General features: G+C 30.5%; 2 protein-coding genes across 2 annotated transcripts; both read right to left on the bottom strand.

The window, feature by feature from the left end:
- Window positions 1-447: 447 nt before the first annotated feature.
- Window positions 448-1,359, bottom strand: LOC139858698 (probable calcium-binding protein CML21). The gene is made up of 4 exons (XM_071847534.1): window positions 1,179-1,359; window positions 896-1,098; window positions 632-797; window positions 448-545 (listed from the first exon to the last, which is right to left on the bottom strand). The coding sequence occupies exons 1-4, from the start codon at window positions 1,357-1,359 to the stop codon at window positions 448-450; spliced, it is 648 nt and encodes a 215-aa protein (XP_071703635.1).
- Window positions 1,360-2,336: 977 nt separating this feature from the next.
- LOC139857544 (actin-related protein 8-like) lies at window positions 2,337-5,332 on the bottom strand. The gene is made up of 12 exons (XM_071846354.1): window positions 4,801-5,332; window positions 4,600-4,676; window positions 4,314-4,384; window positions 4,178-4,245; window positions 4,035-4,096; window positions 3,818-3,915; window positions 3,585-3,666; window positions 3,357-3,499; window positions 3,119-3,267; window positions 2,883-3,016; window positions 2,660-2,778; window positions 2,337-2,556 (listed from the first exon to the last, which is right to left on the bottom strand). The coding sequence occupies exons 1-12, from the start codon at window positions 5,157-5,159 to the stop codon at window positions 2,482-2,484; spliced, it is 1,437 nt and encodes a 478-aa protein (XP_071702455.1). The 5' UTR covers window positions 5,160-5,332; the 3' UTR covers window positions 2,337-2,481.
- Between the last annotated feature and the right edge of the window lie 12,996 nt (window positions 5,333-18,328).

The following is an 18,328-nucleotide window of genomic DNA, read 5'->3' as shown; positions in this document are numbered from 1 at the left end:
ACGACTGTACATGGTTCTTCACATGAAATGATCTGGTGAGTGAGTTCCGACATTGAGTTCGGACCTCGTCAGTGACTCCTAAAATAAAAAAATATTGATACATTCATTCAATGCATTCGGCGTACTTAAGGAAGTTGAATACAGCAAATATACAGTACAAAAGTTGTGTGAATCTTATCATTGCTAAATACTTTCCTAACAACTGCATAACAATCCAAGAAACAGATTTACATACAACAAAATGACTAACCATCAGCAACAAAAATACAGCATCTTCCATGCTCAAAATCATCTAAACTTCAACTTCTTTTAGCAAAAAAGCAACAACAGCAGCAAACAAGTTCATTCACTCATGTCAACACTAAGTTTACTCATGTTCGATGCTCAAAATCATCAAAACTCCCTTCATTGCAAAAGCAAACAAATGCTTCAGAACGTTGGACTTCACTAGTCTTCTTCATCATCCTCGATTCCAACCCACCGAGTAAAAGCAAACAGAAATTCCTTAAAGTTCACTGTTCCATTTTTATCCCAGTCCATTTCTTCTGCAAATACAAAACCATCAAATTCAGCATTTTTTCACAATAGATACACGTGTGTATAGATATATAAAAGAGACAGAGAAAATGACCGAATCTTTTCAAGGCAATTTGACCATCAGATTGCTTGGTTTCTTCTATTGCACGAATCATTTCGCTTTTGCTAACATGACCATCTTTGTTACTATCCAAGAACACAAATGACTCAACCAATGTTTCAAAAGTTGCCTCCAAATCTGGGATTCCCATTCGCGATTTCTAACATTGTCAAGAACATAACAATAAGAAGAACAACGAATTAATAAGAGTTTAATACAAAATTTGACTAGATTAATAAGAGTATTAGGAAAGGATACAGTATTGGAAGAAGCAGGATCTTCTTTTAAAAGATAAACAAGGCAAAGAAGAACAATGAATTCATTGAAGCTTATTCCCATATCATCGTTTAAATCACACGTCTTGAATATATCAGTAATCTCTTCGGTTGTAAAGTTCACTTGCAGCTTCTCAAAGCAGTGTTTCAGCTCTTTAATATCAATCGAACCGTTTTTATCCTCATCTAAACGACAAAACAAAAGCACACAATAAATAAAGCAACCATTTTTATCATACAAATATACAACGTCATAATGTACGTACCAAAGTGTTCGAATATAACTTTGCATTTTCTAAAACTCTCGTCGATTTTTGGGAATTTCAAGATTATTCTATTGATTGACTTGATTGAAGTTCCTTTCGATTCTCGCTTTATTACAGCTTCGAGTATTTGGGATTCAAGCTTGCTTGTATGCGAAGAGGCTTTCGGTAAACCATCGCCCATGGTCAAAATATAAGAAATGCTGTAGCCTAGTCAATTCAAGTTCGGATAACAGATAACTAATTACATGCAGCAAACGCGTAGCTAATCATGATATTAGATGTCAAAATGAGTTACATTGATACCGTTAGGCCATAGTCAAAGATCTATACATAAATGTATCAGATTATCAATATTGTATAAGGATGAGCAAATTAAATTAGGCAATTACAAATGCAAATTATGAAAAACCAATAAACAAACAACCGATTGAAAAAAGACGAACATTCTAGGGTAAATGGGCAAATTGCAATCGAAAATCGACAAATTAGGGATACACTAACCGGAATGAGAAATGCAGGTCGTTGAAGCTTTAGTTAGATGAGGGATTTATTGGAAAACGTAGGTCAAAAGATGTATTTAACATTAACAATTTAACAAAGTTTCATTAAAAAGAGATGAATTGGGGGGAATTGCATGTGTTTGTTTTGTTTTGTTTTGTTTGTTAGTTAAACTTTTGGTTTTAGGTTGTCCAGGTTTCATGCTGCTCCCTCCACGTTGTCATTTCATTGTTTATCATCTCCATCTCTCCCTTTAGTTTCGTAAACTTCTGTTAACTTTACTAATAATTAATACAGTAGTAATTTGCCAACAAATAATATTCATATTCATATAGAAATATTTTTGTAAGTAGTTTTTAAAATCCAAGTAAATAAATCTATCTAGTACGAGTAATAGAGTAGTAGCATATAATGGAAGTAAGCAAATTACTAAGGTGAAAGCGTTGACAGTTGGTCCAAAATATTTTTTTAAAGGGAAAGCAAAAGGAATAAGGTTTTTACTTTCAGGTTTTGTTCGTGGAGGACAAATAAATAATTTTACTAATACATAGGCGGTCTAATTGGGTTACCGTTTTCGATCCAAAGGGGAAGCAAAAGGGGCACTCTCATAATAGAGACTTGAAAGCGAAGAAAGATAAGTAAACTAATATACAGTTTATGTATTTACCATATATTTGAGTTGAAACAGTAGTGAATACAAAGGGAACTGCTATAAATATATATCACTTCTATTCTATATCGTCATACATACTTTTATTGTTACTGTTGTCCATATATTACAAGTGGCCGCAAACCCTCAACTTGACTATATGAGATTCCTTCTAGCCTTGGACTTAAATTCCTTCTTTGTGATGCACCATGAATTTGGAAAGGTGCTCAACTGCACCCAAACAAAATAGAAAACTTGTTATATTTTACTATTCCAAGGACCAAATGCTAACAAAAGAATAAATTAAGACCGAAAATGAGCTAATATGACTTACATTGCTGATGATCTTTGCCCCGTACCAGGCAGAATCTGCACCATAGGGTGGTGCTATCACTTTCATTCCATTGGCAACAGATGGAGAAAGAAGACCATGCAATTCCTTCTCTAGTCTTTCTGTTAAGTGACAAATCATTAAGAAAACAAAGATAGCATTTACTGGCCATTTAAATTTACATATAAATATAATTAGTACTCGTTTAACGTTTATATGGTTTGACCTGCTACTCCTGGTAAGCATGCAGTTCCTCCAGCCAAAACTATGGTCTTGAACCAACTGTCATCAGCAGTCAACTCAGCATCTTCGCAATGGTCAACACAAAGCGCAACTGCCTGATGCAAACCCATTGCACGCCTGTACCAAAGAAAGATTGTAAATTTTTTTTAATAATCACAGAAATAAAATATATACTATAGAGATTACAAAAGGTCAAAGTCAATGGCAACTTGTACATACATTCCTGCTATGCGTGGCTGGAATAGAATCTCCCCTGTTTGAAACCGCTCTTGTTTAAGAGTAAACCAACCAGCAGCAGCCACTTCATATGATGCTTCTGTATCTTTACATAATTCGGCTTCATAGTCAAGAGCAACATAACACAGGTTCTACATGTCAATACAACCCAACATTTATTTAGGATTGCAAAATCATATGATCCGGTATATCCTGCAAAAATTGAATAAGTTTTTGATACCTCTTTTAAAGACCGCACTGTATATAATGAATCAAAATGTAGATTTCTTTGTTGCATTTGCTCCCTAAGATATCCGGTAAGTTTTAATGCTCCAACTCCCACAGCTTCCACACCCACTTTGCGCATTATCTTGCCATTTAAAACTGCATATGCAACAAAATATATGTTACAAATAATTCAACATAAATAAATAAATAAATAAATTATTTGGTCACGAATATAACGTACTTGGGACAACAGATGTTTGATGAAACCCGATATTGACAACGATTCCTGAAGTTCTTTTGGCTGCAAGTAAAGCTAAAGTGGCCTGTTCATGGTCAATACATGACATTAGAGGAGTATAACCCAAATACAGATCTTTTCACTACACATGATGTTTAACGACCTCTATTCTAGTGAATTTTGAACATTATTTTAGAATCAGATACGAGAAAGGTAATAGACGTAGTTAGTCAAACCTGACTGACTGCACAAACAGCAGGAACATTCATGCCAAATAATGCCGAGTATATAGCTTCTTTAAGTTGTCTTCTGGCAGCTTTAGCAGCTTCAGTATCTAAGAATTAAGATATATTTATAAGAGCATACAAGAAACATATAAATCATATAAATCAATACAGCTCATAAACTTCTGCAAAACCTGTAGCATATATGTGAATCATTATAGAATTGTACCATCGTATTGGCATATTGGAATTGAAACAACGATAGGCTGTGTCGACGATTTCACCTGCATCCTGTTAATAATTCAACTTGTACAGTGAGCTAAATTTCAGAATCAGATGATACGTGTAGCTATAATTAAAAACGATCAGCACCTGCTATAAATTGTTGCAAAAAAATGACGAAGCCTTGAGTACATTGGAGACTCAATATTACCAAATTCCTACGCATTAAATAACGATATTAGTTATTACCTCCATAAAATTTCTAGTCGGCAAAGCGATCACTTACTAAGAATGTTGCAGACCGCCCAGACGGGGAATCAAACTTGCTCCAACCAAATTTACAATAACCAGAACCACCTTTATAAGAATTAGAACATAAATAAATGAGTTAAAGTTTTATACATAACACTGAAGTTTTGGTAAGTTGAATACATATAATAATTATTTGGAGTGAAGTCTGATACATTTTCAGATAGCAGATAAACCTCATAATTCAATTGACATCTTTATAGAAATCAAGTTAAATGCGAAAGTATGAGTATCTAGCAAGTATAATAGATATAGATACACACCATCAATGATTATAGCTCCAGGTACTTGTGCTCGTTGACCATATACATTCATAAACAATTGCATCTCATTACATATTCTACAATCACAATTTTAGCATAACATGAAATCACATGCCAATCAAACAATCCTAAACACCGTGTATCTTGTATATAATAAATAATAAAAATATATATATAATATAAATATAATTGCATACATACCGAAGCGGATAGCCAGCTCGCAAATTAATCTCCGAGAAAAAAATAGACTCCCAGGCAACATGCTGATTTTGGAGGTAATAAATCCATAATCTATTATCAGATACAATTAATCTCAATGATTTGCAAACTGCAGCCAATCTAGCTACTTCTTCCGGTTCGAGTAACTTCAGTATTTGCATCAACACATCAATCGGAATTCGATCAAATTCACCGGTCGATGAAGTGCATGTCATGATTTGATCTGTCGGTGATAACGATACACGAGAAAGACCTGAATTAAAAGATGAATTCGAATGATATTTACTCGAATGAGAACGGATCGAAACTGATTCCCATACTTTTTTAAACACGCTTGACATTTTGCGATTAATAGTTAATTAATCAAGTTTTACAGTATGAGATTAGGGTTTTAATTTGGGGATGGTGGATTATGGTGGTAGTGATACTGGTAGTGTATTTTGGTCAAACTAGGTAGGTGCGGGGTGACGTGGATGGTAATAGTTGTTGATTGGATTGGTATGGGGTTTGAGTGTCAGGCGCATAGAAGTTCGAATAGCCCGACTATGACGACCTGATTATGCGCCAACCACGTATGATTTTATGTTAATTTAACTTTGAACCCTTTCAATTTAATTTGTTTACACTTTCAGACTTTCTTTTATACTTTTTATTTTTATTTTAAATTTAAATTAATTAATTAACATTTTAATTTTTAATATTAATTAGTAAAATTAATTATTAATGAGATTAAATGTACCTTTTAGTGAGATTAGATGGAGGAAGTATGATCCTTTTAATAAGATTAGATGAAGAAGTATGAACAAGAGCTTGAGTTAATTCGTATCAAGATAAATTTAGTCAGTCTTAAATTCATTGAGCTCGAGCTCGAACTTGATTCATTTTGTGCATAATATATTAAGCTTAAGTTCGGTACATTTAGTATTATAAAATTATTATTATTATCATATTACTCCGTATTATTTATACCTATGTATAAAAAAGACATGGTCATTTACATTTGCGAATTTATTCGAGTTCGATATAAGAAACATGAGTTCATTTATTAAACGATCTAATATGTTTAAATTCGGATTCGAGCTTGTTTCAACTATGCTTGAATTAAATTTTTAACATGTCGAGCTTAAGCAATTCATTTGTTTACACCTCAATTAAATAATAATTTTGTTGCAATTTAGTAGAATATTTGTGAAGGATACATACCTTTTTTTTACTTAAACACACTGTAGTTACTGAAGTATCTTGTTGATCAATTTTACTTTTTATTAATTTCTTATAAAATATTTACCTAAGGTCATCGAAATAAGTTAGTTAAACTCGCTATACAATTTACTGTAATTTGGTTTCAATCTCTAATTAAAAATGGAGATATGTTAATCGCACGCATTTAGGTAGCAACTTCAAGAAAGTGTGCCCTTAAACAAACTTGTCAGATTATATAATGACAACCAAAAAAATACATGACATTAGTAAAACTAGTTTTGATATAATTGGCACTTTGCTTCTTAGATTAAATCCACATGATTTAATTTTGTATATCATAACCAATCAATGCGCATAATATGAATAAATTTCTTAATTAATACGGAGTACTCCGTAGTAAACTAAAGGTTTATAATGTATATGATTTTTCCATCGACTGCCTTGTTTTTGTAAAAGTGCTTATAATGCTTCTAATAAAAGATTAAACGGTAAATAAAACACAATAATAACAGTCATGTATCGCCTATTAATACGGGTTAACAATAGCTCTTTAATACTCAGTTGTGAACAGTTCTGTTGTTTTGTTGTTCTGTTTTGTAAATTATCTTTATTATTACTTTTTTTTAACGGCAAACAACAATTTTATATCATTAAAAAAACGATCCTTAGCAAGGTGCTAAAGGATATTACAACGGAGTAGACAACCATACGTTCTAATTAGAAACTAAATGGCATCTACATTTAATCCAACGATAAGATAAAGATCTAATTACATCAAACAAACAACGTTTATTACAAAAAGGATCATTAAAAACTAAGCCATTCCGAAAGTACCAAATGACCCATAGTGTCGTGACAACGATCCCAATAATCCGCTCTTTCTTTATCTTGCCAATCTGAAAACCTTCTATCCAACTTAAGAACGAATCACACGAACCAAAGGAAGGCATGTTGCAATTCAACCAAGTACGAATCTTGATCCAAATTTCCGTAGCTATTTCACAACTAAAGAAAAGATGATCATTTGTTTCTATCCCATTCTGACAAACCGGGCATACGACACTGCTAATATCAATTCCTTTTGCGGATAAATTCCAACGAAGAGGAAGAGTATCGAGTCTTAAACGCCACAAAAAAATATTCACCTTTCTCGGGACAAACTTGAACCAAATAGTACCCGTAGACAACGAAGGAAGTAGTGTTTGGTCGATAAGTTCTCGTGCCACTTTAACCGAGAAGATCCCGTCAGACGACGGAGAAAACACCCAATGGTCTTCACGATCGACCAGATGGATCTGGCCCATCGCTAAAATCAGCTCGTCTAGTAAACATGTGTTTCGAATACCAATGTTTAATCTAGACCAAGTCCACACCCATTGACCATCACACCATTTGTTCGCGATAGTGTCATGTTGATTTAAATCAAGGTGGAATAATCGATTGAACCGGGACTGAAAAGATGTCGAACCACACCAAATATCAAACCAAAAACTGACCGATCTACCATTTCCGACCTCCATACGAAACGCGTCACTAGGGAGTAATGAGCTGTTAACAGCTTGTTTACATGTCGATACCAAAACAGGCCAAATGCCACGCTGATTGCTGTTAACAATGTCGAAGTGAGTACCATGGATTGCGTGTATTACCGAGACCCAAAGATCACCCGTATTCGTAAGAAATCTCTATCTCCATTTATGAAGCAAAGCTATGTTAAAAGCTTTTAGGCTACCAACATTTAAGCCCCCTTTATCGAAAGGAGCTAGAATAGAGTTCCATTTCACCCATGACATTTTTTTATTCGAAGAATTTCCACCCCAAAAAAATCTAGCACGAATGGCTTCTAGCTTCTCAAAACAGTTTTGGGGCATTTAAATAACGAAAACAAATAGATGCCAAGACTTCCCATTATCGATTTTATAAGGGTCAATCTTCCACCTGACGATATCAAACTAGCTTTCCAAGATGAAAGTCTAGCTTTATATTTTTCAACAAGAGGGTCCCAACTTTTAACAAGATTCATATTGGCACCTATCGGAACTCCTAAATAATTAGTAGGAAACAACCCCGGACGACAACCTACCGTATTAGCAAACGAGATAATCTCGTCATCGTCAACTCCAATACCGAAAACATGAGATTTAATCAAATTAATCTTTAACCCGGAAACAAGATAAAAAATCTCCAAAATTTGTATGATATTATGAAGATTGCGTCTACTCCATTCCGAAAATATAATAACATCGTCCGCGTACATAAAGTGAGAAAGGTGGATTGCTTCACTTCCCACTTTAATGCCACGAATAATATGTCTTTCCATACCACGTTTAAAAGATAAATGTAAGCCTTCCATTACCATAATGAACAAAAACGGGCTTAATGGATCTCCTTGCCTGAGCCCCCTTTCAAGCGAAAATTCCCGGGTCGGGCTACCATTCACGAGAACCGAAGTATTCGCATTATTAAGGCAACCAAATATCCACCTACACCATTTATCACCAAACCCAAAACTCCGTAACATAAATAATAAGTACTTCCAACTTACCGAATCATACGCCTTCTCGAAATCCACTTTAAATAGAAGCATCTTACGGTCGGTCTTTTTGAACCAAGACATTATTTCACTAAGCATTAACGGGCCATCCAGAATCTGACGACCTGAAATGAAGGCAGACTGAACAGGACTAATAATTTTATCGATAACAACAAGTAACCTGTTAGTAAGAATTTTAGTGACTATCTTGTAGAAAAAACCAACCAATGAAATAGGTCGAAAATCAGAAATTAGCACCGGATTTTTAACTTTCGGAATAAGGGCGAAAAAGGCTGAATTCGAGCCATTAGGTAACGTATACGCGGAGAAAAACTTTCGAACATCTCTGCATATATCGTCATGTAAAAGAACCCAGAATTCTTTAATAAACAGAAACGTAAACCCATCTGGACCTGGAGCTTTAGTGCTACCACAATCCCAAACGGCTCTCTTAATTTCCTCATCATCTAAATCTCTTTCAATAAAAGAAGCTTCGGAACCCGATAACACGTAATTAGGATCGATCGAATTAAATTCAGCCCCTGTCTCAACATTTTCAAATTTGTTTTTATAATATTCAAAAAACAAATTTTTAATTGCATTCGGTTCTACGACCCAATTTCTATCCACCATTAAACCATTTATCGTTTGTTGTCGTCGTTTATGTTTTAATGAGCAATGGAAAAACTTAGTGTTTTCGTCACCCTCTACGTCCCACTTTACTCTAGCTTTTTGCAATTTATCGATACCGGCCGTCTTTATTAACTCTTCCTTATCTTTATTATTACTACATAGTTATATAATAGGATGTAAATTTGAAAAAAATAAATATTACAAGACTTTTATCCGTATGAATGATAAAATCATTTTCACCGATGAAAAATTAAAAAGTAATTTACACAACAAATAAAAACTAGTAATTTACACAAAAAATTAGAAAAAACTGTAAGACTTTTTACCTTTATAATGAAAAAAATTAATGACTTTTACCCATATGTAAATAGTTTAATTTTAAAATAAAATTAAAAGGTAATTAAGAGTATAAAATGTAAATCAAATAAATGGAATATTAGGTTTTATTATTGTTATACACCAAACTAATTATTATTATGACTTTAATGAATATTTCCATTGCAAGTTTAATATTTAGAAAAAAAAACCCCTCAAATGAATATATGATTGCCGACTATTATGGCCAATAACATTAGAAAATTACACTATTTAGTAGTATTATTTACAGTAATAATACTAGTAATAAATGATCTTAAATGAAAAAAAATAATTATAATATATATATATATATATATATATATGCGTGTGTGTGTGTGTGTGTGTGTGGAAATGATCGAGTGAGAATTTTTTTAGTGTGAGAACTCTAGGAACTCCAAAATACACTGAAATTCGAGAAAAAAAATTGCAGGCGAGCAAAAAACGAGGAATTCGAGCAAAAAAAACACGGGCGAGCAAAATTTTTTTATTTTATTTTTTATTTTGTTCGAATTACGAAAATGTAGAACACAAAATTTGTAACACCGTACTTTTTTTTTAAATCATAGCGGAAGTATTTAAATCATATAACATTTACATATTACAATACAACTGGTGTTACTTTTCAAAACAGTTATACATAGTTATATTAAACATCAGAGTTCTTCAGTGTGTCAAACATAACCCAAGCACGGCTATCTTCTCCCGTCCCTAGCATGTAAAACAATATAACCTGCAGGGGAGAAAATGTGGGGGATTAGCACAACGCTAAGTGAATGAGATATCCCAACAGATATTACTATCAAGTACCAAGCCTAGCTTTTAGGGATCATGCATCTGGTCATGGTCATGTGGACATAGCGTTACACAGCTATCATATAATATAACATTACACATCTGTATCATACAGAGCTAGGCATTAATTAAACCAACAAAGCAACAATAGCATTAACAAGCTATTCACTAAAGGCACCAAAGGCACTACACTTGAAATACCCCATTCATATACATTATAAACGATTCACAATAGTTGATTTCATCGTGAGGTATTTGACCTCTATATGAGACATTTTACAAACATTGCATTCGTTTTTAAAAGACAAACTTTCTTTACATCGAAAGTTGACGACATGCATACCATTTCATAATACATCCAACTATAATTGACTTAAAAATAATCTTGATAAACTCAACGACTCGAATGCAACGTCTTTCGAAACATGCCATGAATGACTCCAAGTAATATCCATAAAATGAGCTAATGCACAGCGGAAGATTTCTTTAATACCTGAGAATAAACATGCTTTAAAGTGTCAACCAAAAGGTTGGTGAGTTCATTAGTTTATCGTAAATAATCATTTCCAATAATATAATAGACCACAAGATACTCATATTTATAAAACAATCTGTGCAGGTCTACTACTGCTGTAAAATCATTCATATGAAGAACACCGAAACCTTTCAAAACAACTCACCAACGGTAGCTAATGGTTGCGTGCAATGCAAAATCATCTCACCGTGGAAGTTATTACAATATAAATTTTACAACGGGAGCTAATGCGTGCGTGCAATGCAAAATCATCTCTCCGAGGGTAGCTAAAATGGGAGCTAATGCGTGCGTGCAATGACAAAATCATCTCTCCGTTACTAACTACAAAATCGAACCATTTCGGAAGCTAATGCGTGCGTGCAATGACAAAATCATCTCGCCGATGGTCGATAATACAATCTTTATAGAAATCGAACCTCTGAATCCAAATAATTCTATCATAGAATGTAGTTTTGAATATTTGTGTCTATTTCGTCAAACGTTTATATAAGCAGTTCATGTATTCTCAGTTCAAAAATATATCTCAAAAGCATTTAATAAAGCAGTTATAAAAACGGCGCATGTATTCTCAGTCCCAAAAATATAAAGAGTAAAAGGGAGCAAATGAAACTCACGATACGATATTTTGTAGTAAAAATATGCATACGACGATACTGAACAATGCAGGGTTGGTCTTGGATTCACGAACCTATATCATTTGTATATATATATATATATATATATATATATATATATATATATATATATATATATATATATATATATATATATATTAAAACATATAATCGTAACTGAATAAATTTATTTATTATATCTTTAATTTATATCTTATGTATGTTTAATTTGTGTACATATCCATAATGGTTAATATTTATATAGTTGTATATTTCGTTATTAATATATATTCATTTTTATATATAAAAATATAAATTTTGTTACGTTTAAGTATTTTATATATATTTCATTTGTTTGTTAATTTAGTAATTATAATAATACCAAAATAATATTAGTAGTGAATTAAATACTAATAGTGATAATAATATTAATGATTCTTTTAATAATAATATTAATGTTAGTTTTAATAATACATCTTATAATAACGATAATAATAGTAATATTTTTTTTATAAAAATGAAAAGTTTATTACTAATGATAATAAAAATAGTAATTTTTATAGTAACACAATAATTAATAATAATAATTATTATAGCAATTTCATTACTCGTGATAATATTAATAACAATACTTATGTTAATCATAATTAAAATCTTTATGTTAAATTTCTAAACTAATAACTAAAGCTTCTATAACATCAATTTGTAATCATAATCATAATAATAATAGTAATACTTATATTAATAAAAATATTCATTTTACTGCTAATGAGAATAATGATAATAAGTTTAATAACAATAATACTAGTAATAATAATGATAATGAAAATAATAATTTTGATAATACTGCTTTTAATAAATTTAATTAATAATAATGATAATAAAAATGATAATAATAATCTTATTAATAATGATAATATAACAATTATATTTAAACTTGTAATTAAATTTAATATAATGCAATTTATTAATTATATCATATTTACTGATTATCTAATGTATAGAATATTTAATATTTATATATTTTATGTATTTTACAATATACATGTAATATTAATTGTATATAGGAATCATATATATATATTTATTTCAATAACAATTTAATTATTCTATATATTATTTTATATTTTATTTCAAATGATTAAAGTATACTTTATTAATTTTTAAAATATTCTATTAATTTGTATATATATATATATATATATATATATATATATATATATATATATATATATATATATATATAATTTGTGTATATATTCATAATGGTTAATATTTATATAGTTGTATATTTTGTTATTAATATATATTCATTTTTATATATAAAAATATAAATTTTGTTACGTTTAAGTATTTTATATATATTTCATTTGTTTGTTAATTTAGTAATTATAATAATACCAAAATAATATTAGTAGTGAATAAAATACTAATAGTGATAATAATATTAATGATTCTATTAATAATAATATTAATGTTAGTTTTAATAATACATCTTATAATAACGATAATAATAGTAATATTTTTTTATAAAAATGAAAAGTTTATTACTAATGATAATAAAAATAGTAATTTTTATAGTAACACAATACTTAATAATAATAATAATTATTATAGCAATTTCATTACTCGTGATAATATTAATAACAACACTTATGTTAATCATAATTAAAATCTTCATGTTAAATTTCTAAACTAATAACTAAAGCTTCTATAACATCAATTTGTAATCCTAATCATAATAATAATAGTAATACTTATATTAATAAAAATATTCATTTTACTGCTAATGAGAATAATGATAATAAGTTTAATAACAATAATACTAGTAATAATAATGATAATGAAAATAATAATTTTGATAATACTGCTTTTAATAAATTTAATTAATAATAATGATAATAAAAATGATAATAATAATCTTATTAATAATGATAATATAACAATTATATTTAAACTTGTAATTAAATTTAATATAATACAATTTATTAATTATATCATATTTACTGATTATCTAATGTATAGAATATTTAATATTTATATATTTTATGTATTTTACAATATACATGTAATATTAATTGTATATAGGAATCATATATATATTTATTTCAATAACAACTTAATTATTCTATATATTATTTTATATTTTATTTCAAATGATTAAGGTATACTTTATTAATTTTTAAAATATTTTATTAATTTATATATATATATATATATATATATATATATATATATATATATATATATATATATATATATATATATATATATATTTCGTGAATCGTCGGGAATAGTCAAAGGTTAACTGAATCCATGTGAACAGTTCAAAAATTATGAGACTCGGTTTTATAGACTTTGCTTATCGTGTTGAAACCATATAAAGATTAAGTTTAAATTTGGTCGAAAATTTCCGGGTCGTCACAACACTAACATAGCCTTACATAGCTATACAATAAGGGTATCAATAGCTCTACACAGCTATTCACTAAGTATCAATAGCTCTACACAGCTATTCACTCTCATAGCACTAACGGCTATAAATACAAGAGGATCGTTGACCCTGCCAGGTCTACAACTACTAGCTGATCAAGCTAGAGCTGTACCGATAGCTCTCGTTATTGTCACACAGTATACCTCTCCTGACGTTTACATACGTCAATTGCAATATACTGTCATTACAATAACCAATAAGCCCAACCCTTCTATACACGGTTGACCTCTTCTGTCCCCTCTATACATGAACAGTTCTCCCATGTGCACATAAACCACCTACAACCTCATGGTAGGTAACATCACTAATAAACACAGGGTACCCTAATCAGGCATGCTATAGATTCAATCTAATCAGGCAACCTGATAACAACATTATCACCTACTACTTATAATTAAAACAGTAATCAACATGCATATATAGATTATCATAATCTTTAATAGCATAACAATGGGTAGTAACTACACTTGTTACTAAATACCAATATTCATAAGGATAGTCCCACTCACCGATTACCAGCAAGAACTCAGTGGTCTAATGTTACTGAGTCTTCTCCGCTCCTTTATCACCCGAGAACATCATTTACTGAGTTAGTATACTTCTTTAATCAATGATAATCATCAATTCATACTATAAACTACATTATATAACACTACATTCATTATTTGACAAGGCTACATAAGTGTCCATGCGAAAACATCCCTTATACGCGTGTAAAACAAAGCATACTAGCTATCATGTATTTTTGACCCAAAATAAATTCTGATTTATTACTTTAAAACCTTACCATTGGATAGTACAATTCATTATGTTTCCAACGATATTTTATTCATCAAAAACGGAGTTACGGTTTGAAAGTTACGGCCAAAACAAGTTTTCCAAAAAACTGTCAGACTGCAACCGCACGGGAGCACCTACAATCGCACGGTTGCACCTGCAACCGCCCGGTTGCACCCTGAAACTTATGGAAGCACCCAAAATGGCCCGGATACACCCCGTAACCATACGGATGCATCCTGCAACCATACGGGAGTTGTTCATCAGTACCAGGTCGCTGTTTTCGTCATTTTGAGCCCCAAATCTCGATTTTGCACTATTTTGACCCTACAAATCCCTTAGAAAACATATGTAACTCATATACAAACATTTACTAACATCAATTTGACAACAACAACACTTTTAGATCAATATTTGATCAAAAATCATTTGATACAAAACTTTACAAAACAAGAGATTAAACACAGATTTATACGTGAAATCGACATGTTAATACCTTGTAATGATCACGAAATCACTGTTAACAAATACTCCAAATCGATTTAACACAAAAACGAGAGTCAAGAACTAGGGTTTGTGAGGATTTGAGAGCTTTTATGTATGTGTTTTGAGTTTTCAAAAGGGAACAAGGAAAGAGCAGGGGTTTTTAACCCAACAAGGCTTTCTTCATAGTGAAGAATCCTACTCCGTGATATATACGGGTATTTTACAGTTATCTAAAATATGAAACACCACATTAAGTGGTCCAAACGAGGTTCAAATTAAATAAACAAACCTGTTCTGTGACCCTTGTCACAAATTGGTCTCAACTATATAATTAAATAATTATAAACACGTAATTATTAAAATAACATATAATTATAAAAATCAATAATATTAACACACACAGGGTAAAATGGTCATTCCTGCTAGGCCCAGTCTTGTGACAACCCAGAAATTTCCGACCAAATTTAAACTTAATCTTTATATGATTTAGTTACGATAAGCAAAGTATGTAATGTGGAGTCTAGAAAATTTTGGAACGATGTTCATATATTCAATTGACCTTCGAATGCTCTCGACGATTTACGAACAATTAATTGTAAATAGATATGTGTGTATGTATATATAAATAATAATTCAAAATATAATTTGAAGTATTATATGTTATTATTATTAAAAATTAATAAAATAAAAATAGGATATTATAATAATTATTATTTAAAATATATCTCTATATATAAATAAAGTATATTAAAATAAATATTAAATGATTGTAATACTCGTTTGATGTTTCGATTGATATTAAGCAAGTTAAATTCAAACTTATGTAATTTTAAAATAAACGGTGATTCGAAAATGAGTAATATAAATTTTAGGCTTATTAAAAATGTATTTAGGAACTATTTATTGAATTCTAAAACTTTTCATATTTTACTTGGGGTTGGGAGTGAATAATTAATGTAAATTTTATTTAATAGTCAATGACCGAATTTGATACCATAATGACCAAAATAAATAAAGATGATTACTCTAAAAATTTGGAATTTTTCCGAATACTTTTATCCGACACTAATTATCAACGAAGTACGAAAAAATACCTCTAATAAAACTGTCTTCGAATATAATAGTTAATTTACCCGTGACTTACTTGTGTATGATTAGTTTTGTGTGTTCTTAAATTCAACATGCACTGTGTAATTGGATTCCATTTGCCTCATTTTATATAATTAATATTATACTAGTATATTTAATTATTATATTAACATTCTTATATCTATATATATACTTAGGCTATATATCTCAATCATTCACCGGCCACCTTCATTCACCTTCTATCGTCCACCATACCTCCACCGTGACCACCACCTTTGTAACGACCCTGGATTTTCCAACGTTTATTTATTAATAATTATTATTATTAATACGTGTGATTAAACGAATGTATGTTATTACATTTACATGTTGCCATGATTGCCCGTACTTGACTTTAATTGCCCGAAACGTCTTTGTGACACGCGAAACTTTTACGGATAATATTTTTGAATATTATTTACATTCATGATTAATTTATTAATCATTTTAATTAACTATGGTTATTAGTTAGTTACTTGGGCTTTAATTGGATTTATTTGTTAATAACTTGGAACTTGGGCTTTATATTTGTACATGGACTTAAAGAGCCCACCCTACACCATACATGGACTTACTAGCCCATTCTACTTCATGTAAGTATCATTTTAGATGTAACTAGTTAGTTTTGTCACATGAGAATCTAGTTACTCCTTGATCCCCATGTACATACACCAATTAACCACCTTTAAGGACAACAACATGCAAGAGACTAGTGTGCACTTCCCTCCCTCTTTTTTTTGCTGCAGCCGTGACTTAGAAGGGTGCACAAGAGGATTCAAAACTTTTTTTTTTACTACTTGATACACTTGCATTCTCTCATTCACTACACACACTCTTTACTTGCATTTACCTCTCAAACTTTCTCTCTTTTTCTCCCTAATACTTGTAAGTAATATGAGCAAACTTCTTCTCTTTTTCTCTTGTCTAAACCGAATTCCATACACCTTTCATCATCATCATTTTTGTTCTCTGTTGTTATTTGTTTGTAGTTGTTACTTTATTACTTACTTACATATACAAGAATCAAACTCATTAGTTTCATTCTTCATTTATCTTGTAATTTCAAGAACACACAAGAACTAAACTTACTAGTTTATGTTCTACATATATTGTTTCAAAAGATTGTAAGTTCATGTGTTGAAAGCATACTTGTGAATCATGTTTGTAAACTTTAAAGTTTACATTCTTAAAGATCAAACTTAGGCTTGAATCTTTAAAGTATGCAACACATGAATTTATTCACTTGTTTACTTAGTTTATGTCTTCATTTTATGCACTTTAATTTTATATTGTTGGTTGTTATTGGTCAAATGTTACTAGTTAACTTTGATCTCATTAATCTTGAACTAAAGTTAACTTTAAAAGTTCAAGAACATGTTAGTAAGTTTTCTTTAAATATAACTTTGTACACTTATGTTAGATCTAGACTTTTGAGTCTTGGATCTTCAAGATTTAACTAAGAACTATGTTCTACAACTTAAGATCTTGATTTCATAAGTTCATTTTCAAGTTTGTAACTTATTATTAGTCTTAAAGTTCATGTATGTGTTAGATCTAAGACTTTGATGTAACTTTGGTTCATCAAAACACTTGCAACACTTAATTGAGTTGTGCTTCATGTCTTAGACTTACACTTGGGTTATGATGGTCAAACCATGGTAAATATGATGTAAACACATCAATGAGTTGTACACTTGAAGTTATAGGCATCAAGGATGAGAACCACGATGAACATCAAGCACCAAACTCATCGGAACCCATTATTTTTCTGCTTTCTGTCTTCTACCTACTGTTTTCTGGTTTCTGTAACAGACCAGTAGACCTGGGCTGTTGTGATTATGATTTTCAAATAGATATTTTCGAGTAGATAACTTTTCATATAGGACTCATCTTAATCCGAGTTACGGTTTAGGATTTATGGCCCTCCGATCGTCACTATGTCCTTTTAACGTTGTGCA

This window comes from Rutidosis leptorrhynchoides, chromosome 7 (genome assembly GCF_046630445.1).
Source record: "Rutidosis leptorrhynchoides isolate AG116_Rl617_1_P2 chromosome 7, CSIRO_AGI_Rlap_v1, whole genome shotgun sequence".
Classification (NCBI taxonomy): Eukaryota; Viridiplantae; Streptophyta; class Magnoliopsida; order Asterales; family Asteraceae; genus Rutidosis; species Rutidosis leptorrhynchoides.
This window is presented reverse-complemented; position numbering and strand designations above follow the sequence as displayed.